Source organism: Dendropsophus ebraccatus, chromosome 1 (genome assembly GCF_027789765.1).
Source record: "Dendropsophus ebraccatus isolate aDenEbr1 chromosome 1, aDenEbr1.pat, whole genome shotgun sequence".
Classification (NCBI taxonomy): Eukaryota; Metazoa; Chordata; class Amphibia; order Anura; family Hylidae; genus Dendropsophus; species Dendropsophus ebraccatus.
Genome location: NC_091454.1, coordinates 14,372,885 through 14,394,496, shown reverse-complemented (window position 1 = coordinate 14,394,496; position 21,612 = coordinate 14,372,885). Strand labels below are relative to the sequence as shown.

General features: G+C 42.6%; 1 protein-coding gene across 1 annotated transcript in view; it reads left to right on the top strand.

Annotated features, from left to right (window-relative positions):
- ATXN10 (ataxin 10) overlaps window positions 1–21,612 on the top strand; it is an 83,080-nt gene that overhangs the window by 23,370 nt on the left and 38,098 nt on the right. The window contains exons 4-9 of the mRNA XM_069952396.1: window positions 435–531; window positions 1,248–1,412; window positions 10,046–10,126; window positions 11,808–11,973; window positions 15,458–15,566; window positions 15,924–16,093. Of these exons, the coding sequence (XP_069808497.1) occupies window positions 435–531; window positions 1,248–1,412; window positions 10,046–10,126; window positions 11,808–11,973; window positions 15,458–15,566; window positions 15,924–16,093 (788 nt within the window). The remainder of the gene's footprint in view (window positions 1–434; window positions 532–1,247; window positions 1,413–10,045; window positions 10,127–11,807; window positions 11,974–15,457; window positions 15,567–15,923; window positions 16,094–21,612) is intronic.

The following is a 21,612-nucleotide window of genomic DNA, read 5'->3' as shown; positions in this document are numbered from 1 at the left end:
AATTGCTTATTTTTTTAACTGCTATTTTTTTTTTAACTATTTTTTTTTTTTTACTTTCATGATTTGTGCAAATTTCTTATTGTATAAATAATGTTTATATGTTAAACATATTTTCTAAGAATTTTTGACCCCTTTTTTCAAATTTTCCATTTTTCTATCTATATTATAAAATAATCTAGAAATCTTGTAGTTTTCATTTTCACCACTGGGGCTAAAAGTAAGCTGAGACTTCCTGTTGTGTCTGTGGTGATAAGAGGAGGCTGCTGTAAAGTGATCTGTACAGCATTACAACGTCATGTGACACCAGTAGGTAGAGGAGACAAGGATTGTAAGGCTTTATGGATCATCAGATGCCGGAGTATAGGAACGTCTCCGTTCTTTTCTTTTAAACATTCCCCTTAATGAACTAATTTCCCTTGCTGCCTTTTTTTCAGCCTTTCGCTGCGGCCTACAGTTTCTTGGCAATGTCGCAGGAGGGAACCAGGATTCCCAAAATAGCATCTGGAAGCGTGCTTTTCCACATCTCTTCCTGTAAGTATGAACAAGCCGGTTTTCCATCTTCTACACTAAATCCCTCTCTTTATAATTAGCAGTTTTGTGGCCGAGGCAACTTGTAATCCAGCCGTCCTTCCCCCGATAAGATTTATTCACTCTCTCTGTTCGGAGGTAACCCAGAACAAATGGCCAGCGAGATCTCGCAACCATGAGTTTTATTTGTATCGCCCTGCGGTTCCGTACAGACAGACGGTAGACGGGGGAGGACGGGATCTAAGTATGTCTCCGTTACTGGGATGAAATCGCTGGGATCCTCTGCTATTGGATAACTCCAGCGAGAAAAAAATAAATTCTAGATCAGAAAGTGCCAGAGATTTTTTATTTACTTCCAGTACTTATCAGCTGCTGTATGTCCTGCAGGAAGTGGTGAATTCTTTCTCGTCTCACACAGTGCTCTCTGCTGCCACCTCTGTCCATGTCAGGAACTGTCCAGAGCAGCAGCAAATCCTCATAGAAAACCTCTCCTGCTCTGGACAGTTCCTGACATGGACAGAGGTGGCAGCAGAGAGTACTGAGTCTGACTGGAAATAATGCACCACTTCCTGCAGGACATACAGCAGCTGATAAGTACTGGGAGACTAGATATTTTTTTTAATAGAAGTAAATTACAAATCTCTGGCACTTTCTGACTTTTTTTTTTCACCTTTAAGAGAATGCATTGCTTACGTGATTCTGTTTTTTTAATATCTTAGGAGTTGCCTGACCCATGAAGATGACAAGGTCTTTGCTTACGGTTCCATGGTTTTATACACCTGTATGGATGAAGACAAGATGGCGGACTTGCTAGAACCCGCCAACCTTCCGCTCGCCCTGAGCGTGGTATCTGCCTACAGCGCGCGGTCAGAGGCGGATTGGTTGTATGTACTTATTAAGTTTGATACGACTCTACGTTTCACATATATAGCTTGTTATACTGGAATTATATTGTTTAATTTGTGGACTCCGATCTTCCTCTCCCTTAAACTTCCTATAGAACATTATATTGTTCTTGACAGCCCCCCCCCCCCTATTTTCTATGGACTTGGCCACAAACTGAATGTATATGTGAATGTCAGACACTCTAAAATTCATGCTAGTGTTATAGGAATGGTTGCATCTTGCTGTACAAACACTAGCAGATGCATTTGTGCTTTAGACAGCCGGGTTATGGTAAGGGTGAGGTTGAGCAGAGTAATCCTTTAGGTATATTTTTGCCATGCAGGCCTAAAATCGTCTATTATCACAGCTAGAGATGAGCGAACCTCAGTCATGCTGTGGTCTGGTACATATTCTAATGTTCTAAGCATAACCATAAATAACCAACACAATTCTGGTTACCTGTGACCACCACTAGGGGGAGCTTGGGAGCTTTCTGCATACAGAGTTATTATATTGTTCAGTAGAGGCTTTTACTAGTAGCAGACATACTGAAACAGAGGCGAAGTGGTAGACTTAATCTCCTTAAGGGGTACGGTTGCTTCTGACTGCTAGCTTATATAGTCTTAAAGGGGAAGTATCAGCAGGTTAGAGAGACTGTATTCTCTCAGTCTGACGCAGTGCTCTCTGCTGTCATCTCTGTCTATGTCAGGAACTGGCCAGAGCAGCAGTAAATCCCCATAGAAAACATCTATTGCTCTCTAGACTGGAAAGAATACACCACTTCCTGCAGGACATACAGTGGCTGATAAGTACTGGATATTTTTTAATAGAAGTAAATTACAAATCTGTGGCACCAGTTGATTTGAAAGAAAAAATGTTGTTGAACTACCCCTTTAACATGGACTGCTTTGTTCCTGTAAAGTCTTATTTGCTCGATGATCAGTCTGTGTAAAAGAGTCTTTACCTGAGTTTCTTTGGACCAGTTATGACTGTGGATTATATTTACAGTCCATAGTAGCCAAAACCTATATCCCTGTCCTATATGTTGCTGCTTTGTCCCTTCCCCATACTTTACACTGCAGCTCTACCTCTCCAGATAGGCTGCTGTGTATAAATCCAAGCACAACACAGAGTCCATGTTCTTTTCCATCCTAGGCTGGGTTCACACTACGTTCTTGCAATCCTTTTTTTTTTCTTTTTTTCTTTTCATCCGTTTTTCCATTGACTTTCATAATAAAAAAAAAAAACGGATCAAAACAGATTCGTTTTTTTTTTAAGCATACACAAAAACGTGGTCAACCTCATTTTTTTTTTGTCCGTTAAAAAAATCTGTTTTGATTTTTTTTTTTTTTATAATGGAAGTAAATAGAAAAACAGATGCACAGAAATGCATCCCTCTTTTTCATCAGTTTTTCATCAGTTTTTTGCAAAAAAACGGATTGAAAAAAATGGATTTCAAAAACGTTGTATGAACCCAGCCTTACACAGCAAATAAACCACCGAGAGAAAGAAGTTACGGACATACAATGTGGCACACGGGCCTCCATAAGGGGAGGAGGGGGCGTAAGCTCCTAAAACGCTATGTATAGTCGAGCCCTATGAGTTGTTTACAGGTAGCCACCGGTGCATCGACCCTGATTCGACCCCTCTTGTAACTTACGTGGTGTTATTATGTAGCTGAAACCAGGTCATTGTGTTTTCCACATGAGAACGGGTCGAGAGGACTGTAGACAATCGAGCGAGGTCGTAGGAGAGTTGGCGGAGGTTATTTTTGATAGAGCAGATGTGCCGTCAGATTAAAGTGTAATTACCGCCATTCATCCCTGTTACTGGCGCTTTGTTTTATTCAGGGGGTCATTTGTCTTACAAGAATGTGGCTTAAAGCCTTCTCTTTTTTTTTTTTTTTTTGGGATGGAGACCTCCTTAGCCGGTCCTGTGAAATGCCTGTACTGAGATAAAAAAAAGGGGTGGGGGGGGGGGGGATTAATCGTATAATGGGGGCAGCGATTCACTACATGAATAGAAAATCCTCCCACATCAAACACAAGAAGAAAGAAAGAGAGCGGGAGAGAGACCTTGTTTGATGGCCGTCATGATCACAGCCGTTGCTCCCGCTCCAAGTTTCTCCAACGTTTTCACCGGAGCCAAGACACATTGGTCACTTCTCTTTACTTGGCCAGCTTGCCGCACAGATGTAGATCCCACTTACTCCTCTCAGCCATCTTTTTTTTTTTTTTTTTCGTAACGTTAAAACATCTACAATGGGTTTTATTGTAACAGACTGGACACAGGCCCAGAAATCAAGTGCTTACATGTCCGGTGGAGAAGGAGACAATGACGGGCTCTTACTCCTTTCTTCTTGATTTCAGAATTCCCTATATATTAAAGAATCGCATATTTGTAGGGATAAGGGTTTTTAGCATTTTGTTTACAAATCTGATTTATTATCTTTTGTTGTTGTTTTGTTTGCTAATGCTCAGTGTTTAGCTTTGCCGTATAGAATAGGACAGATTCAGCAGAGTTATCTCAGTATCATTAGGCGACAGGAGATCTAATGACGGTTCAGTTGAAAAAGACCTGGATAAGGTAACGTAGTAATCGCATGTTTGTAGGGATAAGGGTTTTTAGCATTTTGTTTACAAATCTGATTTATTATCTTTTGTTGTTGTTTTGTTTGCTAATGCTCAGTGTTTAGCTTTGCCGTATAGAATAGGACAGCATCAGCAGAGTCATCTCAGTATCATAAGAGGACATGAGATCTAATGACGGTTCAGTTGCAAAGACCTGGATAAGGTAGCATAGTAAAGGTGATCATGCAGTAGTGATTTTGACAGTCCAAAACTATCCAATTTGGTAGTCAGCCAGGTTTTTAAAAAAAATAAATCATCATATTAGACAGGGTTCCCCCGAGCTGGCAGCAAGTAGGTTACGTTTTAGATCCATACATATAAGATCTATAGATGATCGAACCAAAATTACCTGCCAGCGTCCTGATACTTACTGTTGTAGGCACTGCCCAGGTCTTGTTCTTGCCTGCCACCTTTTCCCTGGCCGCTCCTCCACTGGCCTCCACGTTGTTTCTGGGTCCTCTTCAGTCCTCCGTCTGTGCTCCTCTCGGCCCCTGCTGCACTGCCACCTCTGACCGGTAAGGTGCGCTATCCCCTTATTTATGCCTTCTTCCAACCCCGTTTCACCTGTACCTATTTAATCTTGCTATGCCTATTCCTCCCTTCCCTGAGCATTGTTGGATCCTTGCATTCCTAGCAAAGGTGTGTTCCTCATGATGGGAATTTTAGTTTTGCAACAGCTAGAGGGCTAAAGGTTCCCCATCTCTGCTGTACGTGGACACCAGGTTCCAGTGTACAGGAAAGATATAGAGGAGCCGGAGAGGGTTCAAAGACGGGCAACCAAGGTAATAAATGTAAGGAGAGGACAACAGGTCCCAGAAAGATTATGCTTATGTAGTTTAGAACAAAATGCGGTGAAGGGACAAGCTAATAATTTGTATAAATACATCAAGAATCAGTACAGAGATATCTCCTATGATCTACCCATACCCACATCCAAAGGAAACAAGGTTTCTGCACCAACATAGAACAGGATTCTTTTCTGTAAAAGCAGTGAGGCTATGTAACTCTGACAAAGAATGTGGTGATGGTGAACTCCTCTAAGGGTGCCTTCACAAACACCGGATCTGCAGCAGATCCGCAGCAGATTTGATGCCGTGTTCAGTTATTTAGATCAAATCAGCTGCTGATCTGCTGCGTATCCGCAGCAGAAAATCCGCTGCGATACGGTGTGTGTGAAGCTACCCTAAAAGTGACTTTTTGGATTGTAATGAAATATAGTTGCTAGATTCTGGGTAAAGGTCGTAGATTCAGGAATCTATTCTGATTTCCACAGATACGTTTTTGCAGAGGGATGCTCAGTGTCCCTCCAGTGTTCTGTGTCCCTCAGTGTCCCCCTGCCTTTATCCTCTCCAGCAGCCACAGCCCACACAGCTCTGGGAGTCGGGTCGTGACATCACCATGTTATCCAGGGAGTGACATCACCATGTTGTCCAGGGAGTGACATCACCATGTTGTCCAGGGAGTGACATCACCATGTTGTCCAGGGAGTGACATCACCATGTTGTCCAGGGAGTGACATCACCATGTTGTCCAGGGAGTGACATCACCATGTTGTCCAGGGAGTGACATCACCATGTTGTCCAGGGAGTGACATCACCATGTTGTCCAGGAAGTGACATCACCATGTTGTGCAGGAAGTGAAGCCTTGATGCAGTAGTAAGTGCAGTGAAAAAAGCACTTTATGAGCATTTCCTGTAATAAGTGTATATTGAGGATTTGTAAAACTTTTGGGGGGCAATACAATACTTTAATAAAAATTTTCACCGGACTTCTCCTTTAACGTAGAAGGATTCTTTACTGTTAGAGCAGTTGGACTATGAAGCTCTCTGCTAGAGGAAGTGGTTTAAGTTCCTTAAAATAGGGTGATTGTTTGTGGTGTGGATGAATGTCATTGACCCAGAGATGCATTTGGGTAGGATTCATTGTCCCTAAGGTGAGAAAAATTTGGGCCAACAAGAAATTTTCTACTTAAAGCAAATGTACCTTCAGGTACATTCGCTTTAAGCATTGCCCATGGATAGAACGGCTCCGGGAAAGCCGGTGCTGGGGTCATATTTTTGAACCATGCCTCTGTTCCTGTGTCTGGTGATGTTCTATTCACAGGCATCGGGCCTCTACGACGTGGCTCCATTGTCCGTTAATACACCAAACACGGGAACCACGGCGTCGTTCTATCCATGGGCAATACTTAAAGTGATTGTTTGAATTGGATGGACTGGTGTTTTTTTTTTTTTTTCCAGCCTTATAAACGATATTACTATCTAACACCCAAATGGCAACCAGGGAGTTAAGGCTGACTGCACATCTGAAGATTTACGCTGGTGTTTTTGATGCCATTTCCATCATGGAGCAGTTTGTATTGTAATTATACTTCTCCATTAGAGCCGTTTATAGCTGAAACTGAGTTCAAAGCTCCCAGAAACCTCACAAGCGGCCGAACCTATCATTTATCTATGAAGGAATATTAATCCCGGGGCCGTAAATCACAGCACACAGCAGCTTATCTCCAGCTCCCGGACCCGCTCGTATGTCCTTCAATGAAATTCCACCACAAATGGCTTTTATATTCTAGTTACTTATTTAGCCACAAAATAAAATGTTTGCCTGAAAGCGGATCACACTTTTCTGTAATCCATCAGCTTGTTCCATTCCAAAACAATAAATACAAGCAAACCTCCGTGGCCAGCTTGGCACCGCCTTGAAGCCGGGGTTATCGGCATATGGCTGTTGATGGAATTGTTCCTTTTTTTACGAGAAGGATCGGGATAGCGATAAAGGAGGATTCCACGTCAGCATGCAGCACTAAAAGGGTTGTCGCTGGCGAAACGTGTCCATGTGCCCTCTTAGGGCGTATAGATGGAGGTCAGGCAGTGGGTCACATAGACGGCCATTGATCTGATTGATCATCGTTGGAAATGCAGAGTTGTTTGTCTCGGAGTCTGCGAGAAGACATTCACTTCTTTTAGATTTTTGGATAATGAACTGAGGTGGAACAACCAGAGCAATGAGTGTATGACGACAGGCTTCTTGTCATGTAGCAACTCCCAGGATGCCCTGCTACAGACTGTCGGGCTATGATGGGAGTTGTAGTTTCCACGGACACATGAGGATCACTACAGTGTCCCATAAACTTGGGAATTCCGCAATAAAGCTTCTCTCTCTCTGGTTTTTCTTGTTTCTTCTTTCCTTCTTGGTCCCCTTTTTTTTTCTTTTCTTCTTACTTTCCTTTTTCTTTTCTGTTTTACTCTTTCTTATCTCTGCTTTTTCTTTTGTTTCTTTATTCTTTTCATATTTTTTTTCCCACTTTTCCTTGTCATTTCTTTTTTCTTTCATTCTTGTCTTTTCATATTTTTTTTTTAAATTTTTCTTTTATGACCCTTTAAAGGGGTTATCCAGTGCTACAAAAACATGCCCACTTTCTTTCAGAGACAACACAACTTTTTTTCTCCAGGTCAGATGCGGTTTGCAATTAAGCTCCATTAACTTCAATGGAACTGAGCAACAAAACCCGCCCAAGCTGGAGACAAGAGTGGGGCTGTCTCTGGAAGAAAGTGGCCATGTTTTTGTAGCGCTGGATAACCCCTTTAAACTGAAACATTATCTGCCTGCCTTGGCCACTTACCAACTGTTCAGGCCGATAATCGTTCAGTGTAATAGCATGTGTTGAAAAGCAACAATCAGTTTGCTGCGCGTCGGTCCGTGCAATAGGAGCAGCAGCTGACTTCAATAGGCCACCCGAATGATCTAAGGATCGTTTGGACGCCCCCCCCCCTGCTCTCCTCTCGTTGTTTGTGCATGTAATAGCACAGTGCAGCGAGCAGCGAGGGGGAAGTGAGCCCCAACCTGACAGGTCAGCTCTCTCTTCCCCGGCACATCAGGCTGTGTAATATGGCCTCTTTGTTTTTTTTTTTGTTTTTTTTATCTTTCGTTTTTTCCCCCCTTGCCAACATTTTTATTATTATTTCTTTCCCCCCTTTTTTTTTTTTTTTAAACTTTCTCTTTTCTTTTCTCTACTCCTATTCTCTTCTTTGACATCTGTTTGGCAGTCAGTACAACCCATTCACGTAAGCCAGACCTGCCGAAATCAGTGAGTATGGCTGCCTTGGTACTTATGCATATGGGCACCATTAGTCTTGTTACATGGCATCTCGCCTTTTACAATCATGTACTGGGGGCCATAACGCAATGCTGTGTAGCGATGGGCCAGTTTACAGTCACATTGCTGTCTGCACAAAAGTACTCTAGTTACTGGGGTGCAGATTGAAAGGTCTAGAAAACACACCCTTCCACCATCCCCATATCTGACAGATCACAATTTACCGACGTACTGCAGGTTATGGAAATCATTGTCCTCTCGCAAAGAAATATAGATATACAGGTGGTGGAGAAACCAAAGAATGCAATGTGTCAGATTGAAGATTTATTCATCTACCATACTTTTTTTTTTTTTTTTCGGGGGTAGAGAATCCAGCCCCAAGGCTTGGGATCTCAATAGTTTTTTTTCCTATTGTTAGGGATGACATTGTTCCCCGTCAGACCTCGCTCACGTCAGGAAGGAGAGGGTGGATAGCGTGTTCTTATTTGTCTCTTGACATAGTTAAAAACTTTTACGAGCCCCACAAATGTCTGACTTTTAGAGTGCGCCTTTCTCCGCTCGTCGTACCCGTTTGTTCAGCCCGGCTTATGAGCTTACACTCTCAAACAGGTTGTATAACCATTTGCGATATTAAGTCGGCCTTTTTGTAAAAGGTTTACGGTGAATGACGTTCAGGGATTGAAGTAAATACAAAACTTGTGCAGCTTTCGTATGAACCAGTGATACACCTAATGGTTATAGGAGTTGCTGAAGGCAACAATTAATTTGTATGTTATTGCTGTAGAACATTTATTGCTTAAATACTCCACCCTATCCACGTGGAATGTTAAAAAAAAAAAAAATTAAGTGTTGGTAGGAATAGTATATGCAGAATATCTGTCTAGGCTCAAAAATATTGAAGATTAAGTCCATATTGGGCCCAAGTCTTGAGCAGCTAGGTTGTCCCAAGCTTGGGGAAGACCTCTATTCGAAGGAATGTTTTTTGCTGGTGCTCTTCCAGGAAGGTAACATCTCATAGGACTCCTGTGGACTTCTTATGTTCTTGACTATTTCTAGTCCCCAGAAAGGCTTGGGTGGCACAAGCAGAATTGTGCAGAATGACCACACTTTGGACATTCTGCACAAAATCTAGAGTCAAATCTAGATCAGAGCCAGCGCTGCCAGCCATCACCACCACCACCACCACCTCCCAAGGCCTTTTGTGTTATTATATATTTGACCTCCTTTTGAAGGAATGTTTTTTGCTGGCGCTCTTCCGTGAAGGTGACATCTCATAAGAATTCTGAGGACTAAAAGAGTTTAAGTGGGGCTATAATTCTGTTTTACTTATGTTCTTGACCATTTCTGGTCCTCAGAAAGGCTTGGAAATTTTTTCTTATCAATAAGTTGCTTTTTGGGGGAATGTTTTTTGCTGGCGCTCTTCCGTGAAGGTAACATCTCATAAAAATTCTGAGGACTAGAAGAGTTTAAGTGGTTGAAACTGGTTTCTTATCATTCAGTTGGTTTTAAGAGTCTCTTTTGTGCAGAATGACCACCTTGGGCCTTTAAGGGTTTTTTGGGCGAAACATACTCATGTGCCATCTGTGGTGTGTTGCCGACACTCGCTGTTCGGCACCCACACTACACAATGAACGGAGCTGGAAGCAGTTGGTTCCATTTGCTGTGTAGCAGTGGTAAATTTAAAGTGAATGGCAGCAGTACCAAGCCCAGGACTGGAGACCTAACTCATGGAGAGCCTATCTGTATGTTTTACCCGGAAATTAATAAAGTTTGTTTGCCATCTGACAGCCCTTGCAGTCGGTGATATAATAGCCGCCATATTGATTGTCCACATGAAAAGAACAGATTTTAAGATTGGTTGAATGGAAATATACTTTTTTGTTTTCTTTTTCTTTTCTTTCTTCAGACACCTGATTGTCACAGAGCGTTTCTTAAAGTGCCCTGAACTGGTGAAGCAGATGTATATTTCACAGAGCCATGCTGATCGGTAAGCTCATGGTCATCTTTATGTGTATTCGAATTTAAAAAAAACTTAAGTCAAACCACTGAATAAGCTACAAATATGTGATCATTGTGGTCCTAATGTTACGGTTGCAGAGCATGCCCAGTACCTGCAACTGAGCATGCTCACTAATGTCTTACCATCTCCAAATGACTATCAATGTATGGGCCTCTTGTTCACCAGTACTTAGCATCCTCTGGATGTTCTAGCAGTCAGATAACCAATTCCGCAGACATTCATGGCATATTCAATTGAAATCCCGTATACTGTACTATTGTCATGCGGAAACCCCTTTTCTGTGTCCATAGTTTGGCCCAATGTACCCTTTTTTGGCATTATTTAAAGTGTGTGGTTTCGAAGCTGGCACACATTCCCTAAGTACATGTTTCTATGTCTGTAATGGTTTTAAATTGGTTGGTTAACATCGCTTCTTGGCCACAAGCTGGCATCGAGCGGAGGTTTAAGATTACAGGACCCAGTTTGGCGCCATTACGGCTTTAAAGCACAGTCTTCCTTCCTATCGGTGTATTTTACGTTTCTATTTTTTATTAATACAGTCTAATAAGTAGAATATATCATAGAAACCCACTTCTTAGTATTATTAATTCTTATACATTAATGATTTGTTACCACTGAGTAGCATGTGTTTGTATAGGAACAATTTTTTTTATTTTATTTTTTTTTATTTTAGATTTTTTTCTATTATTATTATTATTATTATTATTATTATTATTTGTTATAATTTTTATTGTAATGTTTATTATTAATTATTATTTATTATATTTATTTATATTATTATTATTTATTTTATTATAAAAATTTAAAAAATGTTTTCAAAAGTATGCATACCCCTTTAAAAAGGGAGAGTTCACAAAAAAAAAACATTTCTTCCAAATCAACTGGTGCTAGAAAGGGCCAGAGAATTATTTACGTCTGTTAAAAAAATCTCCAGTCTTCAAGTACTTATCAGCTGCTGTATGTCCTGCAGGAAGTGGTGTATTCTTCCCAGTCTGACACAGCGCTCTTTGCTGCCACCTCTGTCCATGTCAGGAACTGTCCAGAGCAGTAGTAAAGCCCCATAGAAAACCTCTCCTGCTCTCCAGACTGGAAAGAATACACCACTTCTTGTAGGATATACAGCAGCTGATAAGTACTTGAAGACTTGAGATTTTTGTAAAGCAGTGAATTACAAATCTCTGGCACCAGTTGATTTGAAAGAATTTTATTTTGGGTGAACATCTGTACACAAATATCGGGCGTTCGTGTGTATTAACAATGAATTTCCCATCCAGTCATAGACACTGGGCTGAGCTGAAGCATGCGTACCAAATCCCTCCCTCCCCACCACCCAACCCTGCATGATTGATGTACAAGACCAAACCCCATATATCAATCATGCTGGGCTGGAAGGAGTTGTACAAAGAGGAGGTCCAGCCCCGCCTCTATGACTCTAGAGCTTTGTAGTAAAACAAGACTATACCTTTGCAAACAGCCATCAGCTAAGAGGCAGGTTTAATTTCTTTCATCTCTGTATCAGCTGTGTCATGATAGGAAGGAAGTCCAGCCCCGCCTCTATGACTCTTAGCTAGCCTTCTTGTTGATGGTTTCCAGGAAGCACTAGATTTATACGTCTTTTCTGCATAGTATTCTTTGTTCTTGCCCACAGGATCACCCTTTTAGAACTTATATTGTCTACAATAAGCGAGAAGAGCCCTCTCACTGAGATGGAGTCGACCAGTTTGCGGGAAATAGCAACGTTCCTTTCTGACTGTTTCCAGAAACAGTGCAAAGCGGTGCTGAAACTGGCCGCTCCGGGGGACTGCGAACAGCAGGTAAATAAGCTGAAATGTCCAATCCTTCTGTTACGGGGGACAATTGGGAGGCAGCCATGTACATTTGATGGTTGGCTGAACAAGTCCCCACAACGTTGGCCTTGGCCAGAGTATTTAGCTACAGAGCCGGATGAATGGGCTGAATCTTTGCTTTATCTCCGGCCTCGTGTACAAATCTGGACATCTTTGTCAAGTGTCCTTAATAGAGGAAATACTGGGAAAGTACATTGAGATAGAAGATTGTATTGGCTCAATACATTAATCCTACAACCAAAAAAGATGCTGGACAATATTCTTAAATTATTAAAGGGGTAGTGCGGCGCTAAAGAATTATTCACAGAATAACACACATTACAAAGTTATACAACTTTGTTATGTCTGTGAATCGCCCCCTTCCCCGTGTCCCACCACCCCCGCCCGTGTACCCGGAAGTGTGTGGTGCATTATACATTACCTGATCCGTGTCGAGCCCGTCCGCCATCTTGTGCCAAACGTCCTCTTCGGACGGCACAGTTATGACGCGGCGGAGGGGGGGCAGGGATTCGTCCGTGCGTCCGAAGATGAAGTTTGGTACAAGATGGTGGGCGGGCTCGACACGGATCAGGTAATGTATAATGCACCACACACGTCCGGGTATACGGGTGGGGGTGGTGGGACACGGGGAAGGGGGCGATTCACAGACATAACATACATTACAAAGTTGTATAACTTTGTAATGTGTGTTATTCTGTGAATAATTTTTTTAGCGCCGCACTACCCCTTTAAATCAAATCAAAGCTTTATTGTTACATACAAAAACATGTTTTAAAACCATACTAAAAAAAAAAACGGGGGAAGCATAAAATGATACAGTACATACATTGGATGGCTTAAAGGGCAAAAAATAGATGAATAATCTATGCTCTATATACTAAATAAAGTTGATGGTATATCACTCAGTCCCAGGAGGTATAAAAGTGCACAAATGCAAGTAAACAAGGAACTCCAACAGTGCTTAAATAAGTTACATATCTAGATGTATATACTGCAGGTGCAAGTTTGGAACAAAGTAATATAAACAAAGTAAGGTGATGAAAAAATGTGTAAAAAAAAAAATATGTACAAAAAGGAGTATACTTGAACCTCCGGGTATGAATGTATTCTGCCTGGTAAGACCGCTCACCCAACGCTGCGTTTCGCTATACAAGCTTTGTCAAGGGTAGTGGTAATCAGGTAGCTTGTCTTTTTTATGTCTCCATACACCAATCACACACTTGCTGTACAGCTGACAGTCACCTCCACAATTAACTCAGAACCAATCATGTTTACCTTTACTTAAAGGGGTAGTGCGGCGCTAAGAAATTATTCACAAAATAACACACATTACAAAGTTATACAACTTTGTTATGTATGTGAATAACCCCCTTCATCGTGTTCCCCGCCCCCCGCCCGTGGATCCGGAAGTGTAGTGCATTATACATACCTGATCCGTGTCGACCCCTGTCCGCCGTCTTCTGACAGTGATGTAATCTTCGGGAGGCCGGACGACCCGCTCCTGCCGTCCCTAATGCCGGCCCCCTCTGCCGCGTCATAACTGTGCTCACCTGCAATTGGCTGAGCATAACTGTGCTCAGCCAATCACGGCTGAGCAACTGATGACGTGGGACGGCAGGAGCTGGTCGGCCGGCCTCCCGAAGAATACATCACTGTCAGAAGACGGGGGTCGACACGAATCAGGTAATGTATAATGCACAACACACTTCCGGGTCCACGGGCAGGGGGCGGGGAACACGGGGAAGGGGGCCATTCACATACATAACATACATTACAAAGTTGTATAACTTTGTAATGTGTGTTATTTTGTGAATAATTTCTTAGCGCCACACTACCCCTTTAAGTCAGGTATCCTGCCCCCCTCATGCACGGGTGTATCCTCTAGGAGTATATCAGCACACTAACCATAGTAATCAGCGTCCTTCACCTGCATCATGTCTGTTAGCAGGAAGTGATAGTCAGTCACGTGACAGTCAGCACATGACCTATCCATCTGCATCACTTCCGGCAGGAGCTCCGTGTCACATGACCACAATCCGGGCATGTGATCACAGGCAATGATGACATGTGATGCCGGTCACATGATCAAGATCTCATCACATGTGTAAACAAAATGGGGGAAAGAGAACGCCGATGCATGCGCAATAAAGCAAAAACGGGACTTGGATTGTGATAGGTGAACAGGTATAACATACAATGATGGAAAATAGAAAAAAAGTGAGAAAAAGAGAGAAATCAGTGAATTAATTAAATAAGTGAATAGGAGGTGTGTGACACACAAGTGAACAAAAGCAAATATGTGCAAGGTGCCAAAAGTGTAAAAAGTGTGTGAATGAAATAAATACCCACCAAATAACTTACCCACTAGTAGTCCTATTTAGGTTACTTAATTGGCTCAATACATGCCAAGATATTTGAGCACTTAGTGTCACTGGCACTAAGGCGATAGTACAGGCGATTTTAGGAAACTTTGTTATTGGGTTTATTGGGTAAATCTGCCATTATCTGCATTCAGAAAGCCTTTCCCCAGTCCCCCCCCCCCTCCTCTCTCTCATTCACTGCTCGTTATCAGGAAATCTCGACTCTTTTACATCAGTCGAGCCCTGTGTAACCTATGGAGAGGGGAGGGGGGAGGAGGGTGATTAATCGCCAGCAGAGAACAAAGGATTACACAGTGGGAGCTGTGTGAAAGCCAGTATTCAGAGGTCAGAGAGGTCAGTGCTGACTTCAGAGGAGATAGCCCGGTGATGTAGTTGTAAATTAACTCTTTGTTGTCCTGTTTTGGTGCCTCATCCCCCTCTCCATAAGAGAACCATGAAGACAGGGGGGAGAGCTTCAGACTGTTTTTTCCTGATAAAAATGCATTTTTCGGCTAATAAACCCAATTACAAAGTTTCTGAAAATCGCCTGGACTAGTGACACTGACAACGACAGCGACACTTTAACATTTCATCACATTGGTTATAAATAATGTGATTCATGAGTTTAATAGAGTAGAAATGTTACCTTTTGCGTATTGATCTAGATTGGTACTCTGGTTGGTGGATTGCTTGCGGGGCGTAAGGTGACGCAGTGTTGGCTTCCCTTTCTTTGATTATGTAATATTCTCTTGTCCGCCACAGGGTGTAAGCGTACCATTTCTTGGGACATTTAGGCAAGAGTAAGGTGTGTTTTACAACTTTTTAGCCTTGTGCTGAGCAAAGCCACAGGTAGAGGAATAGACGGAATCAATACAGCAGATGCTGCAGACTGTTCTGTGTTATACAGTGTTCTGCAGAAGACCGACAGGAATGCTATGGTGGTTTGTTGGGACGGAGGTCTGTAACGAACAGCTGAGGGAAGGAAGTGTATTCTGGGGATTGTAGTACTGAGGAAACAGTGATTTCTGACATGGTAGGCGAAAAGTCCTTTAATCCTTTTCACATAATATCTTTTTCGCTTTCTTGCTCAGGAGGCCCTAGTAGTGATCAGACTCTTGGACCTTCTCTGTGAAATGACGTCAGATGCCGACCACTTTTCCTGTTTGCAGTGTTGCCCGGGTTTACTGGACACAGTTGTAGGTATGTACAGTAATAATACATGGGGAGTTTTATGCAGTGTTGGACTGGCCCACCAGAGGACCGGAGAATCTCCGGTGGGGCCCCAGCTTTAGAACCTGCACTAACACTGACATGTAATTTCTCACTGGTTCTTCATTGGTGGGCCCTCAGGATCATTTCCTCTGGTGGGCCCCAGCTACCCCAGTCCGACACTGGTTTTATGTGTTGTATCTCCTTCTCCAGCGTTACTGCACAGTGCCAGTCTGGCATTGAGCTGAACAGCTGGGTCTACTCTGCCAGGGATTCTATGGGGTTGCCATGTCCTTAGTCGGCAGTAGTTTTACATTGAATAGATTATACGCCATTTTCCATCCACAGACACCCTGCGTCTCACGCATCTGGCGGGAAAACAAAGCAAGAACGTGTTCACCTCCACTCATAGCGCGGCTCTTGGACGGGACCTGACGCACGCCGCGGTGGGATTCAAGGCTCATCTCATCCGTCTCATCGCTAACCTGTGCTACAGAAACAGAGAGAACCAAGATAAGGTAGGAGCTTCACCGAGATTCAATACATAACACATAGAAACACAATGGATACATTAGGTCAGGTGTTTTGTTGTTTTTTTATTAACGTTTTTGTTGACTGTTACGACATTTACCCTAAACCAAGCCGGATAGAACATTAAAGTGTATCTGTCGCGACAAGCCGCTGCCGGATCAGCGGTGAGATCCTATGTTCATCTGGATGTGTGGATCTCCATGGATATGGAAACGTAATGAGACCGTAATGTGCGTGACCCCCAGTCGGGCTCCTAAGTATTATGGTGTCATTGCATCTCCATATCCATAGAAACGTAAACTTCCAGCAGACTTCCAACAGATTGGACTTATCTATATCTCTATAAGGATGTATTTCCTCCATGGTTCTGTGGTCCGATGTACGAATAAGTCAACACTAGTGTTGAGCGGAATTGCCTTATTGACTGGATAACCTTCTAAGGCTGGGTTCACACAGCGTTTTTGCAGTGTTTTTCCATTGACTTCCATTATTAAAAAAACTGATCAAAACGCATCTGTTTCCCTAACATACTCAAAAACACAACCGACTATGCTTTTGTGAACGCTAAAGAAATGCGTTTTGAATGGACACAAAATGAATGGACACAAATACATCTGTTTTCATTCCTTTTTTTTTTTTTTTTTTTGCAAAAAAACGCAGTGTGAACCCAGTCTAGTCAGTCAGTACAGTTACGATAGGCAATGTGTATAACTTTTATATTATTTTACTAGTATTTTTAAAAATACTAAAATTTTGAAAAGTGTATAAATGTACTTAAAATTGCTCTGTTCTGATCCTTTTATAACTTCCTTATTTTTTGGTCTATGGGACTTTTGATCTGTGTAAGGGTGATATTTATTTATTTTTTTGCGCTATGCTCTGTACTTTACTTTTCATCGATACCTCACTTGCCTATATGCAACTTTTTGATTACAACTTTTTATTAATTTTTTTTTTTGCATGTGAAAATCTGCAGTTTTGCACATTGGCTTTTTTTGTGCTTACACAGTTTACCTTAAATGTGACCATTTAACCCCTGAACTACTTATGGCGTACGGGTATGGCACGGGGGCCTGTCACCAGATGAACCATGCCATACCTATACACCATTATTTCCTATGGAGCTATGAACAGAGCTTAGGAGCTGAGCTGGCTTCATAGTGGGTGAGGATGGATGATTGCGCTAAAGCCTGTCATTAACCTCTTAAACGCTGTGATAGTTGCGTGTAAGGGCCCTTTTACACAGAAGGATTATCTGACAGATTATCTGCCAAAGATTTGAAGCCAAAACCAGGAATGGATTTGAAAAGAGGAGAAATCTCAGGCTTTCCTTTAATGCCTGTTCTCTGTTTATAGTCCATTCCTGGCTTTGGCTTCAAATCTTTGGCAGATAATCTGTCAGATAATCTTTCCGTGTAAAAGGGCCCTAAGTGACAGGAGTAGCTCCTTTCTCTTACCCATTGGGACCCCCGCATTGAGATTGCTGGGGTCCCGATCGCTTTCTCTGTTCAACTTCTCTCTGTGCGGTCTGATAGGCGATCTTAAAAAGAGTGCTGGTAATACTGATCAGTACTTTGCAATGGCATTGCATTGACCGTACATGCAATCCGATGATTGCCGGTAATAATTTCCTGGGGGAATCAAAATAAAAAAATAAATTATCCCCAATCCACAGGATAGGGGACAAGTAAGAGAGTCCGACCTCCGTACCCCCTGCCGATTTCCATATCTGCCTCCAGCTTCTTTGTTATGAATAGATCTGTGCACTCCCCCCAGCTGTATCTTGGCATTGCAGTGTGTATCGAGATTGAGAACCAGTACGATCAGTAACTTTTGTCTGATGATATATCAAAATTTACTCCAAATGATCTAATGAAGCTATAGTTATTACTGTAAACTTACTCATCCAGTAACACTTTAAGGCCAGTTCAATATGTCTTACAAATTCATTTAGTAATTTGAAGAAAAAAAAATTGTCATGCCTTTTTACTCGGGAAAACCCAATCTTTTCCTCTACTGTTGAACCATTAATGATTGATCGAGAATGTTGGGACCTGTAGTTCAGCACACCTGGAGGTTCACTCCAAGTCAGGTGTAGCGGGCTCTCCACTTACAGGTGGCGGTACGCCTTGTGATTTCAGGATACCTGCCAGCCTTCCCGCAGGGTCACAAACGGAACGGACCCAGAAGCCTAATTCTATGCGGAAGGCAAACATTGATTCAGCATCCGTCTCCTACAATAAGCCTTTTGATGGCAATTTCATAATTGTTTGCCTGAGATTCCCGGTATCACAGCTCGGCTCCTTGAAGGTCCCGTAGTATCTGAAGCCCCTCTTCCTGTTTGAAGGGTTTCTATCTGGACGCAAACTGCTCGAGGGGCAGGAAAGATTTAGGTAAATACGTTGAGTGTTCTCATACAATGATCATCACTTAAAGCTTCAAAGACCCAAAGAAAAACTAAAAGCCCATCCCAATAAGTCAAATAAAATAGGATGGAGCAATGAGAAAAAGAATATTTGTACAAATTCCTATTAATCTGTAAGAACTTATATTTTTTTCAGCCTGTGGAGTTATTTCTCGGTAATCCTCCATGTTTCCGTATGTCATGTATAAGCGGACATCCTTTAAATAGAAGCTGTCATCAAGTTCAAAGATAATTTCCTTATCCTCTACTACCTAAAGCTAAAAGCAAAAGCGGGATTCCCGAAAAGCTCAACAGTTCACCCGGCAGCAACCAATCCAACTATTGATTTCCATATACATTACTTTTCGGACTATTAAAGGGAACCTGTCACGGTGGGGACAGAAGAAAATAGCACTATACCCTGTAATAAAGATTTTCATACTTACCCTCTTGTTCCCAGTGCTTCATTCTTTTCTTCCCGCTCATTATCCATATGAGCTCTAGTGACTCTGTAGTCTGGCCTTCTCCAGTATGATTGACTTTCGGTCACTCCTCGTCCTCAGTTCCCGTCGGATCCTGCAGCCATGTGTTGTTCGCAGTTGCTACTCTGATCAAATTTTTAGTGGTGCGGGAGAAGGCAATCACTAGCGAGGAATTAAAAAGTATTAACCCACTTTAACAAGAGAATTTACCCAACTTTTAGCCTAAACCACTGAGAAATGAGACATTGCCTCCGACCAGCTGTGAGTCAAATATTCTCTTCTACTCTACACCAGCTGGTAAGGTGACAGCTGGACCACCAAGGAGTCATAAAAAATACTACTTATTGAATAGAAAAGTAGTAACCCCAGACATTTATCGATGAGGATATTACCGCAGGCCAACAGGCAATCAAATAATAACTTCCTCTACACTTCAGAGCTCAACATTATGGGGCCGTTCATACTCCGGAATGTCAAGCGGGGTCAATTCTTTGGGTGGATGGTGGGGTGCACACAGGGCGGACTCTGCTTGAAGGACCACCTGTCCCATTCTTCAGTAGGATGTCTCATGTGCACTCCACCATCCACCCAAAGAATTGACCTCGCTTGAAATTCCCCTCAAATTCCGTAGTGTTAACGGCCCCTAATTTAGGCTACCAGGAAGTCCAAAAATATTACCTTGGAGAAAAGTTTAACCCGCTTCTAGATAGGAGCATCAAGAAAAGGTACTTTACCTTACATAAGCAGGAAATACTAACCCCCTCTTCTACTTAAGTTGACGTTAACATGCTCCTTCTGCAGCCCATTACCAAGTAGGGTTGCCTTACCTGAGAGGTTTGCTTTATATTTTAGAGAACTACTTGTCTAAATTATCAGTCTAAAACTGTCTATTTTGGTCTACAGGCTGCCTTAATTTTTTTTCTTTTTGCATGCCCATGACTAAGGTGCCAGGCGTACTTAGATCAGCAGCAGTGTTGAGCAGACTTGAGGAACTTGTCCAGGTTCAACAACTTCCTCGAACCCAAAAGTTCAATGCCGCTCTAGGAAGTCCTGAAAAACATGGATACAAGCTTTGGCTTTATCCATGTTTTCCTGGCAGCCCTAAGGTGGCTTCCAACTTCTCCAGCCAACAGTTCGAAGAAGTTGCTGAACCTTGACAATTTCTTCAAGTCCGCTCAAAACTAATTGTCAGGTCCAACTTCCAAAACGTCCTGTTATTTTCCCATCCTGGTGATTGACCACATGCCTTGGTTCCTTACTATGACCGGACGTCACGGCCACCTGCGTATCTCAGAGACTTCTGATCTACTGCAGAGAAACAGATTGCTGAACTCAGGGAGACCAGCCAAACGACAACACTGCCGGCTGCTAGTGAACGCGCTCAATGCAGTGGAGTCCTAGGTGCATTGCCCCCTGGGAATCTGGGTCCTTCCCGGAGGGATATCTGGCTAGTCCTGTGTTTTGAGACTCTTCAATGAGGCTCCATGGGCTCTTCTTTTGCATATTCATATTTCCCAGTGGGCAATGCCCCTAGGACTCCACTGCATTGAGCACTTTCACTAGCAGCCAGCAGTGTTGTCATTTGGCTGGTCTCCCTGAGATCAGCGTTCTGTTTCTCTTATGGCTCTACTAGGCATTGCTTCCACCTAGCCAGAATCCTGCTCCACACTGATGAGGGGCAACACCCCGAAACAGCTGTATTTGGATGGTTTCCTCGCCTTTGTTTATCCCTTGTCATTACATTGACTTATAGGGCCACTTAATTTGATGGTTTCCTAACAGGAGCTGCCCCTTGGCTGGGTCCTTCCCGGAGGGATATCTGGCTAGTCCGTGTTTTGAGACTCTTCAATGAGGCTCCACTGGCTCTTCTTTTGCGATCTACTGCAGAGACACTGTAGATTAGGGCCAGGTCATGTAAGAAGTCACTGGAGCAGTAGCGGCAGCGAAACGCCAAATAACGTTTTGCTTTAAAAGATGGACCTGCCAACATGAGTAAGCCTGGCACCTTAGTGTGAAGCATGCCTAAGGAAGAAAAGTGGAGTGCCCCTATAAGGCACGGATACTGCAATTTGTGGTCTACACAGAACATGAACAGGAGCCTTTCTGATTTTGAAGGCAAGACCCCACAGTCCGCAAAAACAATAAGCAGCTCCATTTACTAGCAATATGTCATCACTTTCTCTGCTCGGCACCATGTACAGTCAATTTGTTTATGGAAGAGAACAGCCATGTTTCTGTACATCTCCCTCTACATTTGTAATGATTTGACCTTTGGAAACATATTCTTATTTCCATATTCATGAAATGCGATGCAGAAACCTCCACGGATTAGCGCCTTCATCTTTGGCGTTAACATCAGTTACTAATCCGACCCTTCCTTGACTCTATGGTCATGGGGATATGTAGAGTGTGCACGCAGAAAATACTTCCCCCCAGAGGACTAATTATCTCTTGATCACCTCCTCTATCTTTTTCATATGCGGCTGTGGTTGCTTCTAACATGTATTTTGCAAAAAGCAACTTGCATTTAAGGCTTTAATAGTGACGACAAAGCAAGGATCGGGTTTCGGCAAATTTCCATCAGAATAAACCACAATTTTTTCTTTTCTTTTCTAGAAAG